Below are 23,280 nucleotides of genomic sequence, written 5' to 3'. Positions count from 1 at the left end.
TACCTAAGGCAGTGATGTTCTCAGCTGATTCGCAATCACTGACGTCTGAAAAACAGCACAAAGTCTCATGTTTTTTAGTGCCAAACATGTAGTTTGGAACTGAAACAGGCAAGAAAACCATCTACAGTCAGTCTGGTTTCATTCGAGGACATCAGGACAAGTTGAGTTCACATTCACCAGGAATCATAGCAGGTCCCACCCGTCCCTGCAGACCCCAACACCGGGTCCTGAGGAGCAGTAAGCACAGAACAAGAAACCTCCCTTCCAAAGAAGCCCCACAGCTGCTCTTCCAACAAGCTGCATAAGCAGCAGCTGAGAACAACCTCTGCTGTAGCTGCACCCAGCTCTGCTGTCTGCACAAGGAGACCAGCTCCTAAATGATCCCCAGCCCTACAGACACAGATATTCCCCAGGGCAGGGATGAGGAAACACCAGAGTGCACGGACACCTGGTCATTCAGTTGAAGCTGCTGGGGAGAAGGACAGAGGACTAGAGAGAGACAAATCAGATAAGAGAGAAGACAGAGGAGCCCAGAGAGAAAGAAACACACAGGGAAAAGGATGGAGAGATGGAGAGATCAAAGCAGAAAGGGACAAGGAGCTGATGAGACAGGGAGGAAGAAACAGCAGCGCTGAGGAGCAGGACAGAGGGATGGGGAGGGGGGAGGAAGAGAAGTAGGAAGGGGGTAGAGAAAGACAGGGAGGGGGATGTACAGATGGAGAGACAAAAAGAAAGGCAGGGGACAGAACAAAGGGACTGAGAAACAAAGTTCAGATCAAAATGAAGAGACTGGAAAGGGAAAACATGCAGCAATGAGCTGGAGGAAGAGGAAAAGAGGGCTGATGAGCAGGAAAGAGGAAGAGAAGACAAAGAAAAGGCAGAGCCAGCTGGACAGGGGTGATATAGTGAGAGGGGATGGGGCCGGGAACAGGCAAGGAAGACAGAAAGACAAACAGGACAGAAAGACATCAAGAAGGCAAAGGGGCAGTAATCTGGACAGAGATGGAGAAAGAAGCAGCAGGGAAAGGGAAGACAGGCAGAAAGACAGAGAGGGAGCAGGAGAGAGAAAGAACAATAAGGGTTGGGGGCAGGATAGAGATTGGGAAAAAATCCTGGCGTGGGCAGCAAGATGGAGAGGGAGTAAAAAAGAAGAGGGGCAGGAACAGGCACAGGGAGCAGGACAGAGGGATACAGTGAGAAATGATGGGGCACGGAGCAGGACAGAGCAACAGACCAGAATGACGACAAAGAGAAACCAGGGATGATGAGAACACAGAGGGGTGGAGACGGAGAGGGAGATACGAGAAACCCTGCACAGAGATTCAGAAGGGTGGAGGAATAGGTGAGGAAGCAGCAGAGGGACAGAGAGAGAAGAGATGAAGAGGAAGAAGGGCACAGTAGGAAAGAGGAGGGAGCAGGGAGGGACTGGGACACAAAACAGGATGAAATGTCCCCAAGGGCCCAGGAGTCACCACACTTCCTGCTCTCTGCACTGCCAGGCAAGCTGTGGAGTTCAGGCACTTCTGTCGGTGAGAAATACAGTTGTGATTCGTGCTGAGATGTTTCATGTTTACAGATAGAACCAAATGAGGCTCGGGCTCTGAACCTGGAAAAAGGAAAAGGTGGGTAAGTTCTATGTAAAAAGTTCTGAAACTTGTTTATGAGGTTATATTGATAGAGGGAGCTAACATTTTCAGGGCTAACCAACCACATAATAAGGGCCTACTAACGAACCAACACTTTAAGCCACATAATGAGTATCTAGTTTAGAACAGTATGTGACCAGTTGTGTTAAGAAAAACCAGAACCTCATCGAATGCTGAGATCAGAAGTTTTACAGCACCAGCTGTAACCTTGGGGAGACAAGACAGCCAAGAGTTACAGCAAAAGGGGGGCCAGTCTGATTTCGGTCGACTTGGCAGCTTGGGAGACCCATAGAGACCATAGTGACCCAGAGAGACCATAGAGCCCATAGTGACCCATAGAGACCACAGAGACCATATTGTCCCATAGAGACCCACAGAAACCATAGAGTCCCATAGAGATCTGTAGAGTCCCATAAAGACCCATAGAGACCACAGAGACCCATAGAGACCATAGAGACCCCTCCTCAAAGCCACCAAGTGACACTGCGCAGGCGCAACAGGGGAGGGTCAAGGAGGAGTCTATGGAAATGGTTCTCTGAGACTCATTTTAATAAGAAGCGGGAAAGGTTATGAATATGTACAGGCATTCCTGGGGTCATTATGAATACGTAACACCTTACTGTATTTAAGCACACCTCTTATTGTTTAAAGGTGTGCGTGTTGGGCGGAGCGAATCCCCCGCGCACCCAGCGCTATTTTATTTATGCTCTAATGAACACGTGTTTAAGGAATACAATTAAGGAATTGGATTAAACATTGTTTACCCATAGAAAAAGCCTAAGTTATTTATTTCATTGCTTTACAACAAGTGATTGAATCTGGTATGGAAAAGTTCAACCACCTCCTGTATAGCAAAGGATAAAAGAAAGTATGGATTTTTGTTGCATCTAATCCATAATGCAAGTACCAATTAAAAATACATTTGCAGTGGGTTCCTTCAAATATTCACTGTGAAGGCAGTTCCTGGCACGATTATATTAGCGTTCTTACTATTTTACAGGAGAAACACAGGGCACGGCTGATTTTGCCCACGTGCAGCACAATGATCACACGAGTGTGGTGAACCGGGTGAAAGGCCCTAAAGAAGGAAAATCAGGCTCTGTGTGCAGAGCCAAAACAGAAATCCTTTTCAAACTATTGAATTTTTAAAAGCTACAATGGGTATAAAGCGGAAAAAAGAGCAGTGAATGTGTATAATGACACAATTAGATGGTTTTTCTGTTTCATGATGTGCTCTTTTACTAAAAGCTGTCTGCTGGAGTGGATATCCTGGACACGAACAGGCGGGTTCCTGGTGTTGTGCCCATGGTGATTCATCCACTGTGGCCGTGGGTGTCAGGCCTTGATACAACAGACACAAAACCTTGGGAGGGAGGTGAGCACAGTAAAACACTTAAAGATAATGAGGGAGCAGATTTGATTTAATCTTTATTTAAAAATACACATGGCTGCTGTCTTTTTTGCAGTTTAGCTAGGATGGGCTTCAGTATCTCTATTAATTCTAATTACAATACATGACAAAAATTAGGGGGGAAAGCTTTATTTTTACAATGGTAAATACAGTCTAAATCGTAATTTGGGAAACAGATAAAGGGGTGTAGCAAATGAGGCACAGACTCTCTTTAAGATGTAGAGAGACATTTAATACAAACTCAGGTTTGCATTTGAAACATTGGGTACCTCTGTCCTTGATATAATGATCCTGTATCAATCCCTCTGTCCCTGATGGATCATGTCCCACACAGTCCTTGCTGCTTGTGTTATTCCACCAGCGCTTGTTCTCACGCTGTGACTCTTGCAGTATCTCACAGGCCTGATGTCACAACCCTGCCACATCTCCCCCTTCTTTGTTTAACAATTGCAGCCATAGCAGCATGTAACTGCACAGCCATTGCACCATTAAAGCTTTTTTCAACCATTCATTGTGCACAAGATAAGACACATGGTATACAATCAATAAGTACCAGACTCCACATACAAACATTCTAAGCAGTGGGATAAAGGGGCGTGTTTTGCAATTTTTGTGGCACCCATAACTGGTACAGAATCGCTACTTAATATTCCCTGCATAGTCTTTAACACAGAATAATGAGCTCCCAGTCAACTAAGAATTCTCATTCTCTGTTCTCCAAGTCAGGACCTATATTAATATATTACTGAGCTGTCAGTTTAAGACGGCGTAAAAACTCAGTGGGAGACTCCTCACGATCCTGTTTAATCTCAGAAGGTTTTGGCATATTTACAGCTTTAGGCACAGCGTGTCTAATCCTGTATAAAATGCACTGTCCATACCAATTCAGCCTGTCCCCCGATATAAGGATATCAGGATCCCACCCTGGACTGACCGAGGGACAATTCTGATCTCATGTTCTCTGTGTATTCTACACCAATATCTGTTCTTCAACAAACCTCTTACTGGTTTCCATTTCTTTCCCTGATTATCCTTTTTCAAAACAAATGGATCTGAAGGGGATAAAGACAAAGCATATGTAACATTATGTATTGTGTAATATGTGTTATGTAATAGGCAATATATGATTTAAAATATATATCTTACTATATATTACATGTAGCACATTACTGTACTATGCATCTCAAAGTATACCCACCTAGACCTGTGCAGCATATTAATATTATTTACAGTGGCCACCATTAATTACAGCATTCAATCAGATTCTCCCTGGTTGACTCCCTGTTGAACAGCAAACGATCCTTTTCCAATGTCAGAAAACACAGCCCGGGGGGGATTTCTTCCGAATCATCCTGTCGATTGTCCACTACCTACTTCACAATCACAATAACAGACAATTGGTGAACCGTAAGTACTGGACTATAAAATCACCCAAGACACAAGTATCAACAACAACAAACCACTAAAGACACAAACAATTATACAATTGCTAAGGCACAAACAGCAAAATCACTAACGGTACCTTTATCAAATTACTGTTCCCTCGTTTTTCTCTTTAATTTATTGTTTTCTCATTTTTCTTTTTAATTGTTTATTTCTTTCTTTTTTTAAGTTACCCAGTTTACCAAAATGCGCAGACGCGAATGTGCAGACCCAACGCGCTGGTGTTGCCCACGTCCCGCGTAGGCAGCGTGCCAACCAAACCAGACAATGAAAGTGCCTTATCTCATTGATGGGGTTTTACCCGCGTCCCGATCTGGTCCGAGGATCTGTGGTCCCTTCCAGGAATTCCCCGGTGCCGGCACAAGGTCCCAGAGATCCTGGGATCCACGGGAGGTCAGGCAGATTATCCCATCCTCGTCGCCAGAAAACGATACCGAAAAGTCGGCAAACAGACTCTTTAACACTGTTTTGAAAGTGTTAAAAAGCAGGCACTTTTATTACAGCGCACTGGGCACTCGGGGAATCCCTCCTCTAATTGAGCGTGCGTTCCGCTTTCCTCTGGTTTTACATATCGTGGAACTCCTAAAACAGCAAAACATGTCAACCAATGTTACAGACATCTCATGCTCTTTCACCAGCGCGTGCAGCAGCAACGAGAAATCTGGAATGAGCGTCTACAGAAACACGTACGTATTTACCCAATTCAGAACAATGCGTTACATCAGTTGGCCGTACTTCATTGGCACTAATCCGTCCTGGATTAACACCCTCTGTGGATGGCATGGGTGCCAACTGTTGGCAATCAGGGCAGGACAAAAGAACGCTCCTGGCCTGATCCACTGTAATTTGTAATTGCCGTTTTAACGCCTTTGCACTCTGGTGAAAGAATTTATGTGATAATATAGCTTGCTCCAAGGCTTTAGGCACAGTGAGAGGCACAGCTTGTGCATCGGCCCTCCTATTGCCTTCCGCAAGTGGTCCTGGAAGGGCAGTGCGAGAGCGGGTGTGCATTGCATAATAACCATGACGTCTATGATCTATTAGAAACCATAGCATTCTCAATTCAGCCATCAAAAGAGGATTATCCTCTTCCTTAAGAAAAGAAGCTTCCAGGCGGTTAAGTACGCCAGCTGCATAATATGAGTCAGTTCCAACATTCAAAGTTTTGTTACAGAACACCTCAAAGCGATCCTAACAGCTGTCAGCTCAAGAACTTGTTTGACCATTGGTCTCTTTTTCTACCTTGTGTTTGCAGCACTGGGTATCTGAGTTTAGCCATGTAATTACAACTTTACGTGAGCGACCAGAGGCATCAGTAAATACAGTCTTGTCGCTTACTGGTCGTTGCTGACAGCAGCATTTGCCATACAATGGTAAATTACCAATTTCAGCCCAAAGTTTATGCTGAGGTTAATGAACTGATATGTTCCCTGTGTATGTTGCCAATGCAATCTGGAAATTCACATCTTCAGTTAATTACCATTCCGAATTCTCCTTCGTTGTAGGAAGAAATATACCTTCAGGTCTACCCCATACATAGCATATAAACATTCTCTGCCTTTAATTATTGGTTTTGCATACATTTCTTTTATTATCCAAACTGTCTTCATTGGTGTGTGAGCTAGAAAAACCCATACGGCCACAATCACCTTTCTCCCTCCTTGAGCTCTCCTGACCTGCGGTTCCACCACCGGTGTCTTCTTTCTTGATCCCTCTTGACTGGCAGGTGCGCTCCAATCCTCTTTATTCATCACTCTTCCTCACAGGTTCACCTCCTTCCTTGCTTTTCCTTTGCACGCTGCTCCACCTGAAGAGAAACACACGGAGGACTGAGCTACACCAGCCCAAGGGCACTACAGTCAGACAGGGGCTGAGTCCGGGGCTGACACCTCCCCACACCCCACAGTGCGCCCACCTTACCTTGGCACCAGCCCCTCGCACAGCCCTTCCCCTCAGCTCTGCCCTCCGCTGCAGCACAGGTTCCGCACGTGCCCTGCTCAGGCTGGACCCCAATGTCACGGGTTAGAGATGTCACAGCTCAGTACCAATGCCCACGGTCCTCACCTGCTCTTTGGTACTTGCTGGACCCCAATGTCACGGGTTAGAGATGTCACAGCTCAGTACAAATGCCCGCGGTCCTCACCTGCTCTCTGGTATGTGCGGAGGGTCCCGTCGCTGTGCCCCAGGGCACTGGCCTGCACGGCCCGGCCCGGCAGCGGGAGCGTCTGGAGCTGCCGACTGGTTCTCCAGCTTTAGGGTCCCCCGCAGCAGCCCGCTCTCCTCAGCTCTGCACACCCAGCCAGTTGCGCCGCCCAGGCAAAGTCAGCTTCACCCTCTGCCTACACCTCACCTGCAAACAGCCAACTCTTCAACTGACAACCACCCAAAACCCACCGACAAACTCTCCAAATCTCAGCCTTTCGCTTCCAGCTGCTGCCTCTAGTGCATCTCACAGACAAGCCTCCAAAATGCCCTCATCCTGCAATAATACTCCAGCACTGATCGCCTGCGGGAACAACCGCCACAATACCATGCAAACACCAACCAGTTCTGGCACGGAAATATCGCTTTCTCCTCAAGATTCCACCTACACCAACTGCTGACAAACACACGCTGTCCTCACCAAAGCCAAACGCTGCAACAGCCAGCGACAACTCAAATCTGCGTGTGCGGCGCAAAATCGCAGGTGTGAGCTAACGCAGAGCTGGGCTTGACAGCTGCAGAGTGTGCACCCTGTGGCTTAACGTGGCCAGTCACTGCCATTCTGCCTTCTCCCTGGGAGAAGCGCATGAGCACAGGCTGCTTCAAGGCACCATGCGAACGGTTTGGATCTCCGGGTCTCTGAGGGCGAGAGTAATAAATGTGATCTGTGTGTGGCGCAGGAACTTCCCGTCCACTTGCTCCTCCATTCAGTCAGGTGCTGCAAGAGAGGGACAGAGAAAGAAACAGTTAGGACTGGATTAACAACCTCGTCATCCCTGTCCCCAAACCTGCAGGCGTCCTAGGAGGCCTGATCTGTTTTGCTCTTCTCCCTCTCTTTGCTGGAATACTTTACTGCACAAATTTCTGTCATGAACACTCTCTGAACCAATCTGATGTGTTCACAGTTCCCAGCCCAGCATCCATTCCTCAAGGTACCTCAGCATTTCCCTTTGAAACCAACCTTAGTGCCATCCCATCCTGAGCTACCTCAGCATTGCCCACTGCAGCCTCCCCGACGCCATCTCCTCCCTGAGGTTCCTCAGCGCTCCTCGACCCACGCGCTTCTGCAGCATGGCCCCGCCCATCCCGCACAGGAGCCAATCCCGTCCGCGCCCGCCACGGGGCCCCGCCCCCCCTCCCGGCCCGGGAGTAGTTACAGCTTCCTTACCATCCCAAACCCGATGTCTTCCAAAACAAAGCTTGCAAGCAGTGGAGGAACAAGCTGAGACGACTCAATGTGAGTGATAGAGCATAGTTCACTTTATTGGGCCAGGGTACACATATCCGCCTCAGACCACTACACATCTCACTGTTTTCTAAGGTCTCAGCACCCCACGTTTAGCCCAGGACACACATGGCTCATTTCACAAACCCAGCAATATTTTCTTTCTTGTAGGATCTCTGTGGTTCTCCACTGGGTATTGAGATAATACGAAGATGTTGTAGGACAGGTTTGTATCCTGGAGGGAAACTCACAGCTTGGAAGGAAACCTCAAGGAGATAGCAAAGTGTCCTGATAGCATTTGATTCAGGGAGTCTCAGTTTGCTGTCCAGCCTCACAGACTTCATTGCCCACACCCCACAGGTCAGAGCAAAGCTGGGACATGTGTTCCCATGGACACACCTGCAGGAAAGGACCCACAAGATCAGGCTGTGACTCTGCAGCTGAAACTGCCATCCCCAGACAGCCTGACAGCAAGAACAAGATCCCAACAGGCGTGACCCAGAGCAGGGGAGCAAGAAGGAAAATGCGGTGAGGGTGGGTGTGAGAGAGGCCAGGGCAGGCACAGCCGGGCACTCAGACAGCATCACCCTTCCCCAGCTGTGCAGCCACCTCCCAGACACCAACACTGCCGGGCAGCTGCTCTCAGCCCCTGTGCTCTGCAGAGGAACTGGAGCTCTGGCTGCACAGGAGCTGCTTCATGCCTTGGAGCCCCCGGCCCTGAGGGCAGAGGCTTTGCTGCGTGGGACAGGAGGCCAGGGGGCTGCTCAGAGGAGGGATCTGCACTGCAGGGGATCAATCAGAGATTGCTACATCCTCCCTCCCACAAGAGCTCTGTTTTTTCTCCTCCTTCCCAGATCATGTCCCTGCTGCCAGGAGATTTTCCTCCTGGGAGGTGATTCCCTGTCCCATGTCTTTTCCCTGTCAGTGCTCACAGACCCCATCCCAAACTCTGTGCCCTCCCCCTGGCCCTACAGACACCTGCCTGTTTGCAGGGCACTGCTTGGGAGCATCTTCCTGTTTGCAGGTTGAAAACAAAGACAGGTGGGTGATCCTGCTGGGTCCAGCAAAGGCGATGCTGCATCTGTCCATGGGCAGAGGAGTGGATGAAGGCTCATCAGGAGGCTCCTATCAGACCTACTAACTGCTTGAAGTTACAGCTGAGTGGTCTCAGTGATTTGTTCAAGTATGAGAGCTACTCTTCCTTTTCTCCTCTCAAATTCCCCAAGAGAAAGAAATTGAAAATAAGGACTTGGGAAAGCTCCTTAGCTTTACTGTAACCTCTTCCTTTACCTTCTCCTTGAAAGAGCCCATTAGAAATGTCCCTCTGAAGGTGCAGCAGAGAAACTCACTTCTATATAACATGTTTTCTCTACACTGGAGAAACTGCAACGTCCCTCCTGACAGATGCCACAGCTTGTGGAATGTTCCAGCTTTAGCATCTCTCCAGGACCTGCAGCTGAATTGGGCTATGGCCAGAGACTTACTCTTTTCAGGGCTGTGAAGATTTGTCTCCCAGTGATCTCTCAGCATCCTCCACCCCATGTTGTCTTTAACCTCTCTTTGCCTGTCTCCTGTGCCCTCGGTGCTGCAGGCAGAGCCCTCAGCCCTGCTGCGTGTGCAGAGGAGCTGCTCCTGGGCAGAGCTGTCTCTCTGCAGCGCTGCCGCTTCCATGAGCTCCCTGTGTCCCAGGAGCCCAGCCCAGCTCAGCAGCACAGGAGCAGCCCATGATATCCCTTTCTCTGTCCCCTCTGGGCTCCCTCCAGGTGTCACTGGGGCTCCGGGGACACAACCTTTCAAACAGCTTCAAGTAATCAGTGATGTTGATTCTCTCTCCTCTGCACAGACACTTCTTGCCAGCATTATATTCTTCCTATTAGAAAATAAACTGGCATGAAAATCATCTCTTCTTGTCCCATCATTAGACAGGACACCAGGAAGGTTACAGCAAAGGATCTAATTTCTCCAAGCTGAAGGAGGAATATCTTCAGTTGAATGGATTTAGTAATTTTATTCTGGTTTTATACTCCTAGGTCTAGAGAGACATTCATCAATCTTTGACCATGTCATGTCTGTGCTCTGATTCAAAGCCTTTGCACACATGGGCTCTTGGACACTTGGTACCAGGTTTCTTGTGGCAGGTCAGAGCTGGGCTGGTGCCACAGCTGGGGTGGTTCAGCCCAGATGTGAGGCAATGTCCTCAGCCAGGGACCTGACTGGGGGAGCTGGAGCTGTCAGTGCTGCAGACAGAGCTGTGACATGGATGGAATAAACTGCCAGGCAGGGTGGCAGAAGTGAGTTCATCTGGTCTGCAAGGACAGCAGCCTCCAAGCACAGCAACAGTCCAGATCAAAACTCAGCCCAGACCTGTAAGGCAATTCAAGGGCCCCATAATGAGCTGTTACTACTGCAGGAACAGTTAAACGAGAAACAATGTCACTGTGTGGCCACTGATGAATTTAATAAGGGAAAGCAGCGATATTCTCTGTGTCTCTTGTCCTCCTGCAGATAAATAATGGAAAGTGGCTCAGTGATCCCCTCCGCCAGTTCCCTCAGAACCCTCGGGTGTATCCCATCTGGCCCCACAGACTTGTGGGTTTCCAAGTGGTGTAGCAGGTTGCCAACCATTTCCCCTTGGATCATTGGGGCTTCACTCTGCTCCCCATGTCTGTCTTCTGCTTCCAGGGGCCGGGTACCTGGAGCACAACTGTTCTGACTGTTAAAGACTGAGGTGAAGAAGGCATTTAGTACCTCAGCCTTTCCACCTTTTTCACCCCCCACCACCTGGATTCCTCCTTTTGTGCTCTGCCCGCTCCAACAGTTTGTCACTTGGTTATATGGTCAGTTTATCCTCAAGCCACTGAGAGCTTCTGTAAGCGGTGAGACAGCACACAAAGCCCATCCCCTTTGCTGCCCACCCTTGGAGTTCCCTAGAAATCTCTACAAACCCACTAAAGGAGCAGCTTCACTGCTGTTCAGATCAGCCAGTCAGGTGAACACTGGGCTCTGGAACATACCACAGGGCAACAGGGCAGTCCCAAGGGGACATGAGGGCAAAGGGGGACCTGGAGACACCTGAGAGCACCCAGGTGCCCAGGGCTGAACTGGCCTGTTCCTCCCAACGGGACATGATGCCCCTCGCTCCCCAGGCGCAGGGTCACAGTGGGGCCCTTTGTGACCTCACATTGTGACACCCACTGCCCTGCCTGTGCTCAGCGCAGCTGCAGCCCCAGCCCACACTGTCCGGCAGGACGGTGACGAGACAGGGTGCGAGCACGGAGCTGGCGAGAGCCCCCGAGCGTAGCCCACGTCTTTCATTGAGTTTGAGATTTAGAGAATCTTTTTGGTTGGAAGCGAACCTTTAAGATCATCGAGTCCAACCATACCCTCACTTCAGCTGCCCCTGGCAGACTCCCCTCTGCCCCCGGCAGACTTGTGCTGAGGACTCCCCAAGTGCAGCCCACGTCTTTCCCGGCTGCCCTTGGCAGACTCGTGGTGTTTCACCAAGTCTTCCCAATTCCTCACCCATACCTCTTTCCCCAAACCCACGAGATGGCAGACAAACACCTCACCTGCCCCGTGGTGGCCCTGGAGGAGGACAGGGCTCCCCAGGAGAGCAGCTCTCCAGCAGAGCCCCAGGAGCTGTGCATGGCCCAGGACCTGGAGATGGGTGAGTGAGGGGCCCTGATTGTCTGGGCAGGGTGGGGGCCAGCGAGCGCTCCCTGCTCAACACCAGGATCACGTTTCCCTGCACGCTGGCAGGGGGGTTCCACAGGTGTTGGCCAGGATGCTGCCTGAAGCCCAGGGCTGCTCGGAGCTGGGAGCCGGCCCCAGCACAGCCTCTGCGGGCAGAGGGGACCCAGCTCCTGCTGCAGGGCACGGGCAGCGAGAGGCAGCTGGGCGGGCAGGAGGCAGCCGTGCTGTGGGACGGGGACCTTTCCTGCCCGTCTGAAGCGAGTTCCTCACCCGCTGCACTGGGGGCTTTCCCCGTCCTGCCTGGCTCCAGCATCACAGCCCGTCTGCCGGGCACCCTGCAGCCCTGACATGCACGGGGAGACTGTGCCGGGGCAGCAGGCGTGCGGCTGGATGGGGGGCAGATCTCCTTCTGCTCTGTCCTGCCTGCAAACCCTCTCTGCAGCCCTCCCTGCTCTCCCCCTTTATTAGATGCCGATGCGTTACCTGTGAATGGACTTCTAAGGGGATACATGGACTCCATCGTGTCCTTTCTCAGCAGCCCAGAAAAGGTAACCGCGGCCGCTTTAAAGGCGGCTGTGCTGGCATCTGCTGACAGGGGCTCTGCTGTGGAGTGCTGGAGGGTGCAGGCTGGGCAGAGCTGCTGCTCCCAGGTCTCTAATGGGCACTGCACCCCCATGCTGCGGTGCCGCTGGCCGCGTGTCCCCATCTCACGCTCCCTGTTTGCCTCTCTGCTCCCCGGCTGCCAGGAGGAGAGCCACAAGATTGGGTTTCTTATGGACATCCGTGACCTGTGTGACACCAGCAGGCGCCACTGCTCGCCAAGGGGCCTGGATGTCTTCTGCCGGAGATACAAGCTGGCAGAGAATATCGAGGTGAGGGGATACCCGGCGGCTCTGGGGAAGGGGTCGAGGACTGCGGCACCGGCACCCTGTGAGGACAGCGTTGGGCAGGGCCGGGGGCTGGTGGCGCTGGGTGCTGGCAGCTGCAGGTCCCATCCTGGCTGTGCTCTGCAGGTGCTGCTGGAAGAGGAGCCCAGGGACCAACTGCGCACGGCGCTGCGGCAGATCGCCATGCGTGCCATTGCTGAGCTGAGGTACCTGCCCATCCCTCTCGGGGCCGCCTGCACGAGGCCTCGAGGCGCTGCTCCAGGTACCAGCGTGCGGCTGGCTGCTCTCTCTCTTTGCAGCGCAGTGGAGAGGGTGCTGGAGGGCAAGGAGACAAGGCTGCTCCAAGCCTGCTTCTCCAGTGTCTTCGCGCTTCCACCAGAAGTGGAGGACATGGACCGTTACCTCTACTTAGAAGTAAGTGCTGCGTGAGCTACAGGAGCCCCCGGTCCCTCTGTCTGCTCCCCAACCACCCCGTGCCACGATAGAACCAGAGATCCAAGGCAGGGCAGGGTCTCAGGTCTGCTGTCCCACCCTCATCCCTTCGTCCCCTGCCTGTGGGCCTGGCCATGTCCAGTTTCACAGGCTGCTCTGCCCAGAGCAGATTGTTTGCCCCGGGTCTCTCCCGGGCACAGCGCAGCAGTGCGGGAGTCGTCCTTCAGTGCTGGGAGTTCAGATCAGTCTCCTGGGAGTGAGAGGGGTGGCAGGAAACACGACCACAACCCGTTGTGTTCTTGCAGACCATGCGGTCCATGGACAACATGCTGCAGGCGTTTCTTCTCAACTCTCGTGCCTCCAGAGTCAGTGACCTGCTGCACAATATCTTCCAGGTCTGGATGTGCAAAGTCTGGGCTTCGCAAGGGCTGTTCCTCACCCTGGGGGACAGGGTGTCCACTCTGGAGCGGACAGTCCCACCCCGTGCCGTGCAGAGAGCGCTGCCGGGAGGGTGCCCACCTCCCCGGGGAACCAGGGGCTGCCCTCCAGGCTCTTCCGCAGCACAGTGGCCGCAGAGGGTGGCATCTGCCTTCCTGCCTGGCCACAGGGCTGGCCTGGGGCATGTGCCCCAAGCCTGCCAGGGACCCCAGGGCAAGAGCCTCGCTACAGGCTTTGGTCGAGTCCTGGGGAACCCTTAATGGAGTGGGCCAGTCCAGCACAAGAGTTGAGCGGTGCTGCTTCTGCTGGAGTGGTGGCGGCTCCCAGTGCTCACCAGCAGCTTCTCTCTTCCCAGATGCTCTTGACTTTGAGCAGCTCCGAGAGAGAACATGTGCGGCAGAGGACCGTGGGGAGGATTGAGGGGCTGAGCTTCATGTTGGCTGAGAATCCCACACTGGGGGTAAGGAGCCAGGCACCCTCCGGCCAGACCGTTTGCCCATCCCTGCACCCCAGAGCAGCCTGCAGCTCTCCCCACGCGGGGCTGTTACCCACCCAGCTGCTTTGGGAGCTGTGACCGGCATGGCCCTGGACAGTCCTGCCTGCCCACGGAGCCCTGGACACGCGCTTGGGTTCAGGGCTTTGGCAAAGCCGCCTGCCCTCAACCCTCCTGCTGTTCTGTCTCCCTCGCCCAGGCCTGGTGCCGCTCTAGGACAGACATACACGGCCCTGTCAGCTATAGAGACATCCAGATCCCTGAGCTGGGACAGCTGCTGGGGCATCTCCTCCTTTTCCAACATTCCTGGGAAGAGGCAAGAACTCTGGCTCGAGATGCAGTGCAGCACCTTTCTGTCTTCTTGGCTGGACAAAACAGTAAGAGAAGTTGTGTTGGGCTCAATTCCTCTACACACAGACATCTCCCAATGGGTCTGCTCCTGTTCCTCACCTCCTTTGTCCTTCCCAGCTGCTTCCCGTAGCATCCCAGCTGCCATTTTGCTGCAGCAGCTGAGCCCTCTCCCAAAGTCTGGGATCTGTTCTCTGCTGCTCTCCTTCCTCCCTCCTTTCGGGATCCTGAAGCCCGCTGTTCTGTGGTTCCCAGACCCAAACATACGGCTGATTGCCATGACCCAAAGCCATGGTTTTCCTGCCAGTGAAGAGCAGGTCTATCTCTGAGTCCTCCTGGCTAGAGCTTCCAGTGCTTGTAGCAAGAAGCTGTTCCTGATGCCCTCCAGAATTCTCCTTGCCCACTTACGCCCTGCCATCACGAGGGCAGATCTCGGGGTGCTTTGGGAAGCTTGCTGACAAAGCTGCTGTGCTTTACTGAGTTCTCTCTGTTTCCCTGCTGTTCAGACAGGAGGAATCAAGCACGACAGCCCCACTTGGAAGATCCCGACAGCTCCTCTGAGGATTGGCTAAAACCCGACGTCATGGTAAAGAGCTCCTGCTGGCACTCTTGTTGGTGGCACCAGCAGGGGACTCGTGTGAACAAAGGCCTCCACAATCAGGGGGCTGGCGTGGCCTCCCTGTCCCTGCTGAGAGGGTTCCTGCTGTCCCCAAGCAGGGACGATGCGAGGGCTGCTCTCCAGTGTCCCAGCAGCAGCCCCAGTCCTGCTGGCCACCAGCAACCCCTGGTTCACGGCAGGGCCAGCAGCCTGTGCCCAGGACCCCAACCCTCCTCCCTCTCCCCGGGCCTCTCTTCTCCTCCTCCCCAGCAGTCACTGCTGCCCCTGCTGCCAGCTTTGCTGCGGGCACTGCCGCAGCACTGCCGGGTGTCTCTGCAGGGCTGCTGGCACTGCCCGGCTACGCAGCAGCACCGGGGCACTCGGTGTGACTTGGCTTTGCTGCCTCCCTTCCTCCCTTAGCTCTTTACAGAATACCTCCAGCCTTCCGAGAAAACAGACATAGTCCTGGTGTTCATCGAGGCCATGAGCGACTCCAGCACCTTTAGCAAGGAGGCGGCCAGAAACATGCTGGACATGGTCAAGAGAGACTGCGATTTCTGGCTGGTGGATGTAAGTGGCCTTTGGCTGGATTGTCCTGCCCTTCGGCCCTGTCAGGCCTTGTTCCTCCTTCCATCCATCTCTTCCTCTCAAATCCCAGTAAAATGAAGCCACATGAAGGTGGCAGAGAGGGATGGCAAGGAAAGCTGAGGAAATGGCTGCACTCCAGTGGCAGCACCATCCTCACCTGTGTCTCCTCCAGGTGCCAAAGATCACGAGCTGCATCTATAAAACCCTGGAGTGCATCAGCACGGCACCAGCCCAACAGAGTGTTGAGACCCTAATTGTCCCCCTGGCTGACAAGTGCCCTGGGGAGGTGGTGTCGACGCTGCTGACAATCGCACCACCAGGAGACAGGTACCGGCCCCAAAAGCCATGAGGGCTTGTTCCCTGTGGGGAAAGGGGCCCAGAGACACCCTGGCTGCCAGCACCAAGGAATCCTGCAGGACACCCCCGAGGAGCAGGACCCTCCATCCCACCACGCTTTCCAGCGCTGGGGTCAGCCAGGCCCGCAGCAGCCACAACTGAGCAAGCCAGCCCAGAGCCCCCTCACTGCCCTCCTGCCAGCCCCACGGGAGCACCAGCTCAGCCTCTGCTGCTGCCCAGGGCATCCCAGGCGTCCTGCAGCGCGGAGCCCAGACACGCTGCTGTGGCCCAGGCTGCCCTGCTGACAGAGCGCTCTCTTGCAGCACTGCCCTGGCACTGTGGGAGGTGATGTTCTCCGTGCCCCAGACCCTGCAGAACGTGTTGAAGGAGCTGCACATCCAACTCCAGGACCGGCACTATAGGGTCCTGTATACACACCGGGAGGACACCGCCATCCTTCGCTTGGCTGTGAGTTACTGGAAGAAGCTCCTGGTGCCCCAGGAGCTGCACGGTGCCAGAAGCCCCAGCAGCTCTGCCGGTCACTCACTGCTGGCTTGCTTTCAGATACTGGCCAGCAGTGATCTGCAAGAGGAGGAGTTTGCTCCAATGTACCTAGTTATGAGGTTTCTGAGGCAACGAAGGCCAACGGTGCTCTCCCTGTTGCTCAGGGGCATGATGACGCTGTCACAGAGAGACGAGATGGTGAGTAGGGTGTCGCCAAGGGCAGCCATGGTGGCAGCCAAGGGCCGGGGCAGTGGGTTCGGGCTTGGCCTTGGCTGGCAGTCAGGCGCTGGGGTGCCTGCTCCAAAGGCCCTCCCTGCCATGGTGGGGCCTGGGGGCTGCCTGGGGAGCTCTCCACACATGGACCTGGTCCCAAAAGGGCAACTCTCTTCTTCATACAGGCCAGAAAGATGAAGGTCATGCTGCCAGACCTGATGTGGGTCCTGCAGTATGGCAATAAGGCCATCAGGATGAAGGCTCTGGTGGTCTTCAGAAACGTGATGGCTCAGCTGGAGAGGGAGGAGGCCAGTCCCATCGCTGTGCTGCTGGCAGAATTTCTCCTGCCCTTCTTTGATGACGTAAGGCTGATGTATAAGACTGATGTATAAGCCTGAGCCCCGCGGGTGGGCACTGGACAATGACAGCTGCCCTTCTGCCCAGCCACTCAAAGCAGGGGCTTCACTCCTTTCTCCCTGGGGCTCTTGTGGGATGGTTTCTGCATTCTGCAGCCCAGCCCAGCTTCTCCCTGCCAGCTGCTCCCACAGCTCCTCCCCACCATGGCTGCTGAGGCTGCTGGGGGATGCGGGGATGGCGTTTTGAGGCACAGGCACTGCCTGAGCAAGTCCCTTGAGTGGCCCTTCACGCACCCAGGGCCACAGATCTGGCCACAACTGCAGTGTGCACAATGCCGCCCTGGAGCATCTCCCCTCCCATCAGCCATGCAGGAGCTTCTGCTCCCCGTGGGCAGAGAGCTGCTGGTGCTCAGGTCCTACTGTGCTGCTCCCTCCCAGGAGCTGAGCCAGCTGAGAGAGAGCTCCATCAGCTTCTTCAGAGACCTGATGAAGATGGTGGTGCAGAACGACAAGAGGGAGATGAAGAACACAGTGCGACTTGGCCTGCTCCCTCTCTTCTTCCGCATGAGTGACCAAGTGCTGAGTGTGGCCAAGGTACAGATTTCAAAGCCGAGCAGTGATGCAGGGAAGAGACCCCTGGGCGTTTGGGCCAGGGCATGTCCCCGGTCCCTAAGGGCAGAATCACCCCAGGAACAAAGCACAGAGCAGGGGGACACCAGGTCTCCTGCCCCAGAACATGGTGTCATCTCCCAGCTTCTGCTGTTCCGTAGGTTGCCAGGGAAGCCCTCCTCGGTGCCGCAGAACTGCTCAGGTGGAAACAGCTCAAACACCTGGTGCAGACAGAGCAGACATGGCGGATTGGAGAGAGCTTGGTGAGGACAACCCCCAAGGCCCAGGGCCCAGGCTGGACAGGGCTGCCCCACATGTCTGTGCTGTGGGCTCTGCAGATGTGCCTCGCCTGTCCTGCTGCAGCCCCGAGCTGCATCCTTGTTCCCTGTCGTCAAGAACAGAGCCCCCAGGGGCTCTTCCCTCTGCCCCGCAGCCAGCGGGAGGGAGGGCTCTCAGCACCCCTGGGACCCCTCCGCCTGTGTCTCTCTCTCAGCCCCACAGGGCTCCTGGCTGGAACACGTGGATGGCCGGGGGGGAAGGGGAATGTGGGTTGTTGTGGGGAGGGACTGGTCCGGCCAGCTGGGGAGGGACAGTGACGTGCTCACACCCTTGTGCTCTCTCCAGCTGGAGCGGGACAGGAGCAGAGCTCAAGAGCTCTTGAGCCTGAGCCTGCCGTACCTGAGGGATGCTCAGGCCAGCTTGCGAGAGGCGGCCGTGAGGTTCATCGGTGAGTCACAGCCCTCGGGTCCCTCTTTCGGCAGCCTGGCCCCAGTCCCCACTGCTGCCCTGGCACAAGGAGCAGCCCTGTGGCTGCCAGAGCCCCGGCTGCCCCGGACAGGGCCTTGGCCTCCCCTCCCAGCCCTGCCCACGCAGGTGGCCGTGGTGGCCGCCTCGCTCGGTCCCAGCATCTCGGCTCCTGCTCTCCCCTGGGGTCAGCCCTGATGAGGGGAGGGAGCAGGGGCTGACGGAACTCTGTGCCCAGGGCTGGCTGTGCGGCACCTGAGGGACCCAAGCAAGGAGAGTCTGTCTGAGATCTGCAGCGGTGAGTAGGGAGCGTGGTCTGGAGGGGATGCCTGGGGGTCTCTGCAGCCATGGGAGCTCATCTGGGCTCTGCTTCTTTCTGTTGCAGCCCTTCAGCCCTTGGAGGAGGACAGCGAACCCTCCATCTGCTCCCTGGCAACTAAGACCATTGTCATCGTGTGCTCTTCATGGAAGCGGCCAAGATCTCGATGGACCCTGAGAGCCCTGTGCTGCTGGCGCTAAACCAGGTGGAGGAGCAGCTCCTCTTGAGGAAAATGGCTGGATTGTAATAAAGAGCCCTTCTTGAAGTTGGGTCGGATGTCTGCTTTTCCAAGGACCCCAGAACCTCTATGAGTGCTCTGGTACTTTTGAGAGCACAACCCAGGATCATGGGCAAGGGTGATGTAGCAGACAGGAACACTTGCAATGAGCCGTTCCAGCAGCTGAGATGAATATCACCAAGGCACTGTTCGTTCTTGGAGTCACACACAGAAATGTCAAGTTCTGTCTGCCATCCAAGTCTGAGCTGGCCTCGTGAACTCCTTCTGCACCCAGGGGTGTTCAGAGACGGAATCTTTCCCTGTTGCACATAGAGGCCGTACTCTTGGTTTCCCTCTGGCCTCCTGGTGCCACTTCCAAAAGACAGGAGGCACCTCAGCCCTGTGGTGTGTCACCTGCTCTGCACTCATCTGACATGTCCCACATCATGAGGAATGGACACGGGGACCTCAGTTCAAGGAAGCATAACCCAGTGCTGCATTCAGGCAGTTTCCCATAGGATGTTTCTCCCAACATGAAGTGACCTCAAGACACTGTCTGTCCCACAGGCCTTCATGGAACCTCCAGGAATAGCTGATGTTTTTTGTGCTCACTTGGGTACATCTCACCTCACATCCAGGATGTGCGTGCTCACATCTCATCTGTACAATGCAGACATGGAGTGCTGACCTAGTCATTCAGTGTCATTCCATGGAGGGAAGAACAATCTCTGTGAGCTGGGGAGAGAAGTCAGGGCTAGAAATGGTGGTTGAGAGGGGCCCGTCCATGATGATGCCCTGGGGCAGATTCTGTGGGGTGTCCAGTGAACAGGGGCACAGCCCAGCCCCTGCTCTGCTGGTCCTGCAGGTCTCTGGCAGGAGCCTGGCTGTGAGAGGACACTGCTGTGTGCCAGCCCTGCACACACACGCTGTTCAGCTGTACACTGGTGTTTGAATCTGTGGGACACTATCATAAGCATATGCTTGAAGATATAACCCATCGTGTATTGCCCATAGGAGATCACCTTTCTATCTGGAAAGGCTGTTGTGAGGCCAGCTCTGTCACAGCAGTGCCCATTGTCTGTCTCTGCCTGTGCTCACAGGACTGACACACAGCAGGATGGTGACCAAGCTGCCAGAGCACTCAGGCCTTGCACCAACACAAGGGATGAGAAGGAGAGTGTGGGAGTGGAACCAGAACAGCTCTGGAAGAACAAGCGCTGGTGCTCCCTGGCAGGGCTGACATGGAAGAGCTGTTTTCCCCTCCACCCACGCACAGGAACTGTCTCTGCAGCTCCAAAAAGCCCTTGCAGGAAAGATATACTGAAAAACAAGTCGCTAAACAGCCCTTTATTCTGTTTAGAGACAAGGAGAGCACTGCTGCTCATTTAAGCAGCCAACAGTTATAAAAGAAAAGCCAACAGTGAATTAGAAAGGGGATGACAACATTATCACAATTAGAAAACCACCAAAAACACCAGAAAATCCAGTTGACAGGCTGGGCTTGTAATTAGCTACATTAAAACTCCTATATAGAAGAAGATGGGCAGTTTATTGCTTCAGAAAACACTAGGATATGAGTTTCCACAGAGCATCCTTGAGCTGCTGGTTCCTCATGCTGTAGATGAGGGGGTTCACTGCTGGAGGAACCACCGAGTACAGAACAGACACCACCAGGTCCAGCCATGGGGAGGAGATGGAGGAGGGCTTCAGGTTGGCAAACATGGCAGTGCTGAGGAACAGGGAGACCACGGCCAGGTGAGGGAGGCAGGTGGAAAAGGCTTTGTGCCGTCCCTGCTCAGAGGGGATCCTCAGCACGGCCCTCAAGATCTGCACATAGGACACCACAATGAACACAAAACACCCAAATCCTAAACAGACACTAACCACAATAAGCCCAAGTTCCCTGAGATAGGAGTGTGAGCAGGAGAGCTTGAGGATCTGGGGGATTTCACAGAAGAACTGGCCCAGGGCATTGCCCTTGCACAGGGGCAGTGAAAATGTATTGGCCGTGTGCAGCAGAGAATAGAGAAACCCAGTGGCCCAGGCAGCTGCTGCCATGTGGACACAAGCTCTGCTGCCCAGGAGGGTCCTGTAGTGCAGGGGTTTGCAGATGGCAACGTAGCGGTCGTAGGACATGATGGTGAGAAGACAATACTCTCCTGAAAAAAAAAAGACAAACAGAAAGACTTGGGCAACACATCCCAAAAAGGAGATGGTCCTAGTGTCCCAGAGGGAATTGGCCATAGATCTGGGGACAGTGGTGGAGATGCAGCCCAGGTCGAGGAGGGCGAGGTTGAGCAGGAAGAAGTACATGGGGGTGTGCAGGTGCTGGTCCCAGGCTATGGTGGTGATGATGAGGCCATTGCCCAGGAGGGCAGCCAGGTAGATGCCCAGGAAGAGCCAGAAGTGCAAGAGCTGCAGCTCCCATGTGTCTGTGAACGGCAGGAGGAGGAACTGGGTGATGGAGCTGATGTTGGGCATTTGCTGCCTGTGGGCATGAGGACCTGTGCAAGGAGGAAAAGACAGTGGCATATCAGGGGAGACTTCTCTGAGGAAAATAAACATGCTGTTTCTCATGGAAAACCCCCTCCCTGATGGAGGGATGTTTCCGCTCATTCTGTTTCTACCAACTGAAGAAAAGAGTTCATCACAGTTTAAAATGGAGTTTGGGCATTTAGTTTCCATGAACACAGCTCTGGGGCAAGACCCTCTGAGCTGGTGTCAGAACAAAAACTAACCCACACTCCCACCCCAACCCCAGAGAGCAAGAGCACTAGGGACAGGTAGAGAAACAGGGAAGGACACTGCAGTGCTACCAGAAAATATAGCAAGGACAGAAAGGCAAACGGGCATGCTGTGGAACCTTCTCCTGACCCAGCTGTGCTGCTGCCACTCACATAATGACACTGTAGAGCAAGTACTTTTAGCACCTTTTTTGTGTACCACGTTCCAGGACCCCTTCACCTGGAGGTCCAGCTGCTGAGGTGGAGACTTGTGACCTGGACCCCATGGCTTTGGGGCAGAGGGTCTGCTGGGGAGGAGAGGAGACCAGGGGTTGCACTGGGAAATGTGTCTGCACTGCAGGGGATTGCAGGGGGGTCCTGAATCCCCTCCCCAGCATTTCTGGTCCACCTCCTTCTCCCTGCCCATGTCTGTGCTGCCTGCAGCTGTGTCTCTGTCCCTGGGTCTGCTCCCTGTCAGTGTCACAGACCCCGTCCCACCCGCTGTGTGCTCAGCTCTGTCCTGCTCACACCTCCTGGCACTGCCAAGGGGCAGCTCTGTGTGTGCAGGGGCTCAGGAGCAGCTCAGACAAGTCCTAACGAGACCTGGGGTCTCAGTGTCTGCTCCAATGAGAGAAATAAATCCCCATCTCCACTGCACACCCAGACAAGCAAGAGTGGAAAACTGAAAGCACAGACTCCTTCCCTTGCAGCTGTTGCTGTCTCGATGTCGTTGGTCAGAAGGACCCTCTGCCATGTGTGTGGGGGGATCTGGAGCTCTGAGCAGCCCTGACCCACACAGCCCCCTTCAACCCCACAAGCTCCCTGCCTGCCCTGCCGGGGGTCGCTCCTTCCCCCCACAGCTGCTGCCGTGGGATCTCCCGGGCAGGCTGAGCGCTGACCCTGGCAGGCGGCAGAGTCCCTGCCCGGCACAGCCCTGGGGTGCAGGGACCCTGCTCTGCAGGACAGCCCTGGGCACCCCTAGGTGCTCCCCCTGCAATCGCCCTCAGCAGAAGCTGCCATCTTGCCCTGTTCCTCTGACAGTGCAGCAGCGAAGCGCTGGTCTGGACCATGTTCTTGTCCTCTACATGAGAAAAACTGTGAGAGAGACCTGACAGACCCTGTAAATTGTGGGATGTATCATCTTTAGGAGATCCCCCAAGAAATGCAGCTGCATTGTCCTACAGCCAGAGACTTACCGTGTTAGAACTGTGAAGATTTGTCTCTCAGTGAGCCCTCAGCAACCAACCCCCCACATTGCCTTTCCCCTCTCTATGCCTGGCTCCTGTGCCCTCGGTGCTGCAGGCAGAGCCCTCAGCCCTGCTGCGCTTTGCAGAGGAGCTGCTCCTGGGCAGAGCTGTCTCTCTGCAGCGCTGCCGCTGCCATGAGCTCCCTGTGTCCCAGGAGCCCAGCCCAGCTCAGCAGCACAGGAGCAGCCCATGATATCCCTTTCTCTGTCCCCTCTGGACTCCTCCAGGTGTCCCTGGGGCTCTAGGAGCACATCCTTTCAAACAACCTCAATTAATCAGTGATGTTGATTCTCTCTCCTCTTCAGAGACACATCATTGTCGTCTTTGTATTAAACAATGAATTACTATGAGAATCAACTTTTCTTGTCCCATCATTAGACAGGACACCAGGAAGATTACAGCAAAGGATCTAATTCCTCCAAGCTGAAGGAGGAATATCTTCAGTTGAATGAGTTCATGCATTTTATCCTGGTTTTATACTCCTGGGTCTAGAGAGACATTCATCAATCTTTGGCCATGTCATGTCTGTGCTCTGCAGCAAAGCCTTTGCACACATGGGCTCTTGGACACTTGGTACCAGGTTTCCTTGTGGCAGGTCAGAGCTGGGC

At 54.0% G+C, this 23,280-nt stretch overlaps 1 protein-coding gene and 1 long non-coding RNA gene across 5 annotated transcripts in view; both read right to left on the bottom strand.

Annotated features, from left to right (window-relative positions):
* Window positions 1–4,185: 4,185 nt before the first annotated feature.
* LOC309452032 overlaps window positions 4,186–23,280 on the bottom strand; it is a 64,650-nt gene continuing 45,555 nt past the window's right edge. Inside the window, exons 2-4 of one of the 4 annotated variants that reach the window (XR_014186413.1) lie at window positions 6,644–7,420; window positions 6,150–6,307; window positions 4,186–4,427 (exon numbers count right to left, since the gene is read on the bottom strand). This is a non-coding gene — a long non-coding RNA (uncharacterized lncRNA). Of the gene's footprint in view, window positions 4,428–4,761; window positions 5,083–6,149; window positions 6,308–6,643; window positions 7,421–23,280 lie in introns of those variants that run through there. The other 3 variants (XR_014186414.1, XR_014186415.1, XR_014186416.1) reach the window with 3 other exon arrangements.
* Window positions 20,269–21,183, bottom strand: LOC309452033 (olfactory receptor 14A16-like; the record flags this gene model as incomplete). The annotated part of the gene is made up of 1 exon (XM_082076710.1): window positions 20,269–21,183. One exon carries the CDS (start codon window positions 21,181–21,183, stop codon window positions 20,269–20,271), a length of 915 nt encoding a protein of 304 aa, XP_081932836.1.

Source organism: Streptopelia decaocto (genome assembly GCF_964273445.1).
Source record: "Streptopelia decaocto genome assembly, contig: HAP1_SCAFFOLD_117, whole genome shotgun sequence".
Lineage (NCBI taxonomy): Eukaryota > Metazoa > Chordata > Aves > Columbiformes > Columbidae > Streptopelia > Streptopelia decaocto.
The sequence above is the reverse complement of the archived record's forward strand: the minus strand, read 5'-3'. Positions and strand labels throughout refer to the sequence as shown.